General features: G+C 43.4%; 1 protein-coding gene across 1 annotated transcript; it reads right to left on the reverse strand.

Moving 5' to 3' along the window:
* Positions 1–521: 521 nt before the first annotated feature.
* LOC112453226 (E3 ubiquitin-protein ligase rnf146-like) lies at positions 522–4,447 on the reverse strand (the record flags this gene model as incomplete). Its single annotated transcript, XM_025013844.1, has 3 exons — positions 3,909–4,447; positions 2,637–2,674; positions 522–768 (listed from the first exon to the last, which is right to left on the reverse strand). Coding segments are annotated over exons 1-3 (824 nt in total), but the record flags the coding sequence as incomplete, so codon positions are not given.
* Positions 4,448–7,038: the final 2,591 nt, after the last annotated feature.

A 7,038-nucleotide genomic window follows, 5' to 3' on the forward strand; every position in this document is an offset into this window, starting at 1 on the left:
CCGCGTTTTCCGGCGCCGCGGGGCGAGGGAGTCAGCGTTTTCGCCGCGCCGCGGAGCGTTCGCGTTTTCGGGTGCCACGGGGCGAGGGGGTCCGCGATCACGTTTATATTGTAAAAAAATTGCTTACCATCGCTGGATACCATTTCCCGGCTCTCAGTCACCTTCCGCACTGTGTGTCACACAACATTGATTGTCTTTTTATTGTTACATTTATTGTTACACTTATTGTTAGTCTCTTAGCAGTATAGGTCTCTTAATTTTAGATAATAAACACTTAAAATATTTTTAAAAACACTGCAGTCTAAACAGTCGATATTTACACGAAAACACACATAGGACACATATTACATGTTGAAATGAGATACAGTGGCCCCCCACACGATGAACAAAAGAGGCCGTTCATCAGAATATACCGCCTGGTGTCATGTTTACGACAAGCATACAGCATCGAGAATAATCCACCGATTCTCACGATGCATGACGCACAAAACTTTGTCTGTCCTGGAGTAAAGTAAAAATACGTGCAGCACATCCTTGTAAGAGGATTTAACGCATTGACTTCAGCCTGATTCATGACTCTGAATATTTCTTCTGAAAAATCCTCAGACATTTCACTATCATAACATGAATCGTCTGACAATACTGCATCATCATCATCATCAACTTCCATTCCTTCCTCTTCATTTACTTCCATTTCTCCAGGCACTTCCATTTCTTCAGGCACTTCCATTTCTTCCTCGTTTGCTTCAACTTCCATTCTTTCTTCTCCTTCAAAGTGCAATTCTTCGAAATCCATTTTTACTTTAATAATGAAACCGCGGTGTTGCACTAACACGTCTAAATCAATTAGACGTTATATTCTCCACCGTCTTCTCGACCGTCCTCTATTCTTTCCCAATATATTTGGTACTAGAGAAACATCCAGTTTGATTGGCGATTGGCGATTCCGATTTCGCGACGGATGCTTTCCAGGAAAAAATCTACAAACGCATATATGCGGTCTCTCTTTTCGCTTCATACGATGTCTCTTTTAAACATTTTATGATCATCAAAATCCCGCCACATTAGTATTTCACGACATTCATAAAATTCAAGAAACTTCCGATGCGATCGGAGATCGGCGATTCCGATTTTTCGACGGATCAGATATCTCGTTACATCGACGGTCCGCGGATCCCCATTCCTCACGAACGGATCGTTGATTTTCACGATCGGTTTTCCTTCAGGATAGAACACTGGTTTGCAAAGTTCTGCATACTCGCTCATATAACGTTAAATTCGGTGGGCCTTGATATACAGTAGCATTAAGATGGCCAGGACGAACCAATTGTCTGTATAAGCCGCACGATCAAGCACGCCAACCGACTGCTCTTACTTCTAGTCCTCGACTACTGAGCGTACCATCAAATTCATCCTTCTACATCTCACTATTGTCACATCGTTTGTTTATCATATCTAATTTCACCATGATCTCAGCATCCATACAATTGCACCTTCCGAAAAATCTGCGATGTGCAGTTTTGCACGTGTGCAATGAAGTTACCGCGAGACATATTCTCGAAAACGATATCGCACCATTAACTTTCAATGGTTTAATCTGTAATACTGCTATTGAACAGCTATTAAACAGCTAAAAACAGCTAAAAACAGCTAAAAACAGCTATCAAACAGCTATCAAACAGCTATTGAACCGCCATGAAACAGCTAAAAACAGCTAAAAACAGCTTCCAAACAGCTCTTGAACCGCTATGAAACAACTAAAACAACTATCAAACAGCTCTTGAACAGCTATGAAACAGCTAAAAACAGCTAAAAACAGCTATCAAACAGCTAAAAACAGCTAAAAACAGCTATCAAATAGCTATTGAACCGCTATGAAACAGCTAAAAACAGCTATCAAACAGCTCTTGAACAGCTATCAAACAACTAAAACAGCTATCTGTATAACAGCGATCTGTATAACTGCGATCTGTATAACTGCTATTGAACCGCTATCAAACTTCTTTTAAACAACTAAAAACAGCTTTTAAACAGCTATCAAACAACTAAAACAGTTATCTGTATAACAGCGATCTGTATAACAGCGATCTGTATAACTGCGATCTGTATAACTGCTATTGAACCGCTATCAAACTTCTTTTAAACAACTAAAAACAGCTTTTAAACAGCTATCAAACAACTAAAACAGTTATCTGTATAACTGCGATCTGTATAACTGCTATTGAACCGCTATCAAACTATTTTTAAACAACTAAAAACAGCTCTTGAACAGCTAAAACATCTATATTATACTACAAAGTATGTAAGAAAAGGAAATAAAACGTTTATATATACATATATAGTTTATTTCAAAAATCATAATTTTTTCTGGTGTCGCGATCACCAGTTAAATATTTTTAATACATTTTGTAATGCGCTGGGTGAGGGACGATCACGTTCGCGTTTTCAGGCGCCGCGCCGCGGAGAGGGGCGACCGCGTTCGCGTTTTCGCCGCGCCGCGGAGTCCGCGTGATGTCATACGCTCCCGCTCGCGTTATCTCTCCTTCGCGCGCGGTCTCTCGCTCCCGGCCCCCTCCGTTCGCGCGCGTCTTCTCGTTCGCGCGGTCTCTCTCCCCCGTTCGCGCATTTTCGCTCACGATCGCGTATCTTTTCTTCGCCAACGATATTTAATCGTTTAGATTTTCGCGATATTTAATTTTAATATTACATTTAAGTAAACGATAAACGAAGACAGCTTAACGACAAGGAACGGTAAATAAAAAGGAAATTTTTTTAACCATATTATATACTTATTTATTTCTCATGTAGCGCAATATACACAATAGTATCTAAAGCGTAGGCTAATAATTCGCAATCAATAATCAAATTTTTATCATAAACTTCACGCAAGACTTTAACTGCATTACATTTATCGATGATCCAATTTTGGCGTAAAATTGTTACAAACTGTTTGAATTTTTCACTTACGCCATGAATATTTTGACATAGTTGAAAATACACATTTTCAACGCAATGTTCTAGTTCGAACAGGAAGAGTACGGTTGACGGTTTCATGTACAAGCTGGTGTCGCACGATGTCAATTTTACAATATCTGCGTCGCGTATTTTAACGAGTTCCAAATCTCGAAACGCTAGCGATGATGGTGCCGGCAACTGCACGAGTCGCTGAATACCTGCACGTTTTTCGATGAATGTCACCCACGTTGCATGAGGCAGAATTATCCGATTGCCTCGGTTATCACCAATAAGTATATCCACAGAGGACATAGGTCCAGCGTTGATTCCAACATCCAAAAATTTATATGCGGTTGATGTCAAGGCAAATCTCTTTCCCAAAATACGAGGTGTGTAGCGGGGTTTATCAAAACTGAAAAAAATACAATTATGTTTATAAAAGTTTTTTTTTGCCCAAGTATATACGAAAATTAGCGGTACTTACTCATTGTGCTGTTTCTCACACGTTTCGTCCTGAATCGGAACGTAGTAGTTCGCACCGTGAGTGTTCATCGTATCTGGAGGCTGTTTATTGCAACGTACTCGAACCGTATCGAACTCTCGACTGCGCGCTAATATTCGCCCAAGGTAGCGATTTGGTTGGATCCTTCCACCAGGTCGCGTTCCGTTTCATTGAGATGTTCCATGTTTTTTATACTGTCTTTTTTCACACACTATTTTTAAATCACGCCACAATCTTCGAAGGAGCACTTGCATGTGACTCGGTCACACGCTGAACAATATCATGTGCAATGTTGAACGTGATTGTGCATGCATGTATATACCCGATATCAAGTATTTGTATAATGCTGTATGAAACCATTGAATATAGTTGAGTATGTTGTTAAATATGGATTTGGAATTGGAATCTTCGATCTTAACGGACAAATAATCCATTTTACAAATGTTATTGTACACCCGAGACACCCTTGCACGGAGCATCTTTTTTATCACGTTTGATATTACGTTTGTAACGTGGGTTGTATTTTCTATATTGACATTTCTTTTCAAAGTCAAATACATAAAGCATGCCACAGATCAAAAGTTCGCATTGCGCGTCACCTAGTTTGTAAATAGTCTCCAGATCATTGCTTGTCCTCGGATCATATTTCCACCAACCATTTCGACCTTTGTAAAACCATTGATACTCTTCCTCAGGATGTTCCGATTCCTTCTGAGGCTCCTCCACTTCCACCAGCTGAGGTCTCTCGAGAAAATCCGGTGGGATCTCTTGACGACACATCGGACACCGCTTGCTCTGATCAGCGACACCCTTTACGCACAGATAGCAGTATATATGGCTGCAGGGTAATCGTGCTGAATGGATACATGGCTGCAGGCATACTGCGCATTCTGGCACAACAGTGGGACCTTCCTTTTCCTCGGAATCCTTATCCTTCTCTTTAATGCCGCCGCCAGATTTCTCCGACACGTCGAGCTTCGCTTGCGCCATGGCAGGACGAGTCGCGCGACCGCCGACAGGGTCAGAGTCTCATCCGACGAAGCCCGATACAGCTCTTATGCATGAACGACATAGTGCAAGTGCACCATCTGTTGAATAATAAAAAAATAGTACGCACTTTTTTGTATGTAAATTTAGTGCAACGATTTCCTCACGCGACACTATTCTTTCAATGACTTCCTTACGACCATCTTCTTCATCGCTGAAATAATCACTGTCATCCGTTAACGCGCGATTCTCGTATACATCTATATCGAAATTATTGTCATCTTTTTTATCGTGAAAAGTATTCCTCTGTATTGAATACTCGGTACAAAAAAAATGTAAAATAACCGCTATACTATTTTCCAATCGATGTACCGACGCGTAGACTATCAAATCACAGACTGTGATTTTGACTCGCTTCATTCTTTCTTATATACTTTTTCTATTGCCTTTTTTCTCTCGTTCCAACTAGAGCATCGCGTATCGTTTCTTTTGTTTTAGTGCATGGTATGCATACACTGCAAATTTTGTTTTGCAAATTCGCATAAGTCAATGGAGCGATATTGTTTTTTTTTTTTTTTTTTTTTTTTTTTTTTTTTTTTTTTTTTTTTTTAAGAACCTAACCTTGCGACCGCGCGCTTCGGAGGCGAGTTCGGAAACGATCCGACGAGCACCCTCAATGGAAAAGATACCGACTGAGGGGACGAAGGCGAGGATCGATAACGTGAGACGCCCAAACCGTAGTGACCGGCAGAGGCAATGGACCAGAGGACCATCCCGCATACCTGGCGCACGAATGTGCGACGCCAGATTTACCGACGAAGCAAGGTTCCCGAACTGGATACCGGCTTCGGGTACAAGGACGCCCGACGGCTTTACCAGGACCTGGGACATCCTCCCAGGGGGTCGGCGCCATTGTCCGACAAAATCCGGGCGAAACACACTTTCGCCAGGAACTGATTGATCCGACGGCCTTACCAGGACCTGGGACACCTTCCCAGGAGGTCGGCGCCATTGTCCGATAAAGTCCGGGCGAAACGCACTTTCGCCAGGAACTTACCTATCCGACGGCCGTACCAGGACCTGGGACACCTTCCCAGAAGGTCGGCGCCGTTGTCCGGCCGAATCCGGGCGAAACGCACTTTCGCCAGGAACTTGGCTATCCGACGGTCTTACCAGGACCTGGGACACCCTCCTAGGGGGTCGACGTCGAGCTCCGACAAAGATCCCCAGGATACGCATCATCTCCGGGAACAGTGGCCCGGAACAGCGATACCAGCACCTGGGAAACCCAGCCAGAGGGTCGGCGTCAACGGCCGACGACACCGACGTCACCCGGACGTCGTCTACAGGGAGAACGTCTAAATTCACCTTCAGGGGCATCTCCGAGGAGGTGCGCATAGGTCGACGTCGTCCGCGTCGAACATTTTCCGTGAGTGAAAACCTGGTGCAGCGGTACCGAGGAAGGAAGGTTCTCGCACTGCGTTGCGCGTGGAAATTTCCACGGGAACTTTCTAGAACGGGCGATGCGCAAAAGGGCACGCGAGAGGGTAGTGAAAATCATCGTGTTTTCGCATGATCGCGCCAGATGTGCCGGCCGCGAACAATAGACGATCGTGAAAGTTCCGAGGAGTGGGAACGATCCAGCATAAGTGGGGAGCCCAAGCGAGAGCGACCGCTCGTGGCAGTCTCTCGGGTATAGCCGTGGCGAATACACGTATCACACTCTGTACGATCGGCATACGCGTTATACTTTACAACCGAGAACTCCCGCGTACTATCGCGTAAAATTACTCGTCTTAACCAACAGCGAGGGGCAATTAATTGCCAAATACAATCGAGTGTTAGCAACAATACGCGAGTTGAAATTCGGATACATTGTTAATTAGTGAAAGTGCAATTATCGAGTATATAACAACCACGGGCATTGGGTCACGCGGATACGGAATATTGTGCGGACATTATTAATCATTGTATTTAACCACCGAATACTCGTTCGTTTCAGCGCACGAACATTGTATGATAGAGTGATGGTCACGGCCGAGTGCGTGATCATAGTTTAACAATCACGAGGTTCAAAGTCCTCCGATCGGAATAATTATCTGGAATAAAAGCATCGTATCGACTAAACGAATAAGCCGAGATACGCAATTTGAATAATTGTGCAACTTTATTAAAATAAAGCGACATTCACACCGAGGCGAGAAACTCGCGTTGTGAGACACCTTTATGATATTGTGAAACGGCCTGTAATGTTGAAATGATGATCTGGAATTAAAGATTAATTAATTCTGAAACAAATTCTCCTGATTAATTATAAAAAATTATCGATACTTACCTTCTACTTACCTTGTCCTTCGGCGATGATCCAACGTTGGTCAGCGGCAATCCGGTATGCGATGTAAAGCGAGGATCCGGGGAAGCAGAGCAGCAACAAAGCAGCGATCCATCCGAGGCGGGAACCTGAAAAAAGAGAAGCGAATTAGTGCGTAATTAAAACATAATTATCGGGAATTATCCTTATCTGGTATGCGAGGTAAAGCGAGGATCCAGAGACGGATAACGGCAACGGCGATCCATTCCGGGCGTCAATCTGC

Source organism: Temnothorax curvispinosus, unplaced genomic scaffold, assembly GCF_003070985.1.
Source record: "Temnothorax curvispinosus isolate PA1 unplaced genomic scaffold, ASM307098v1 QBEX01004169.1, whole genome shotgun sequence".
Classification (NCBI taxonomy): domain Eukaryota; kingdom Metazoa; phylum Arthropoda; class Insecta; order Hymenoptera; family Formicidae; genus Temnothorax; species Temnothorax curvispinosus.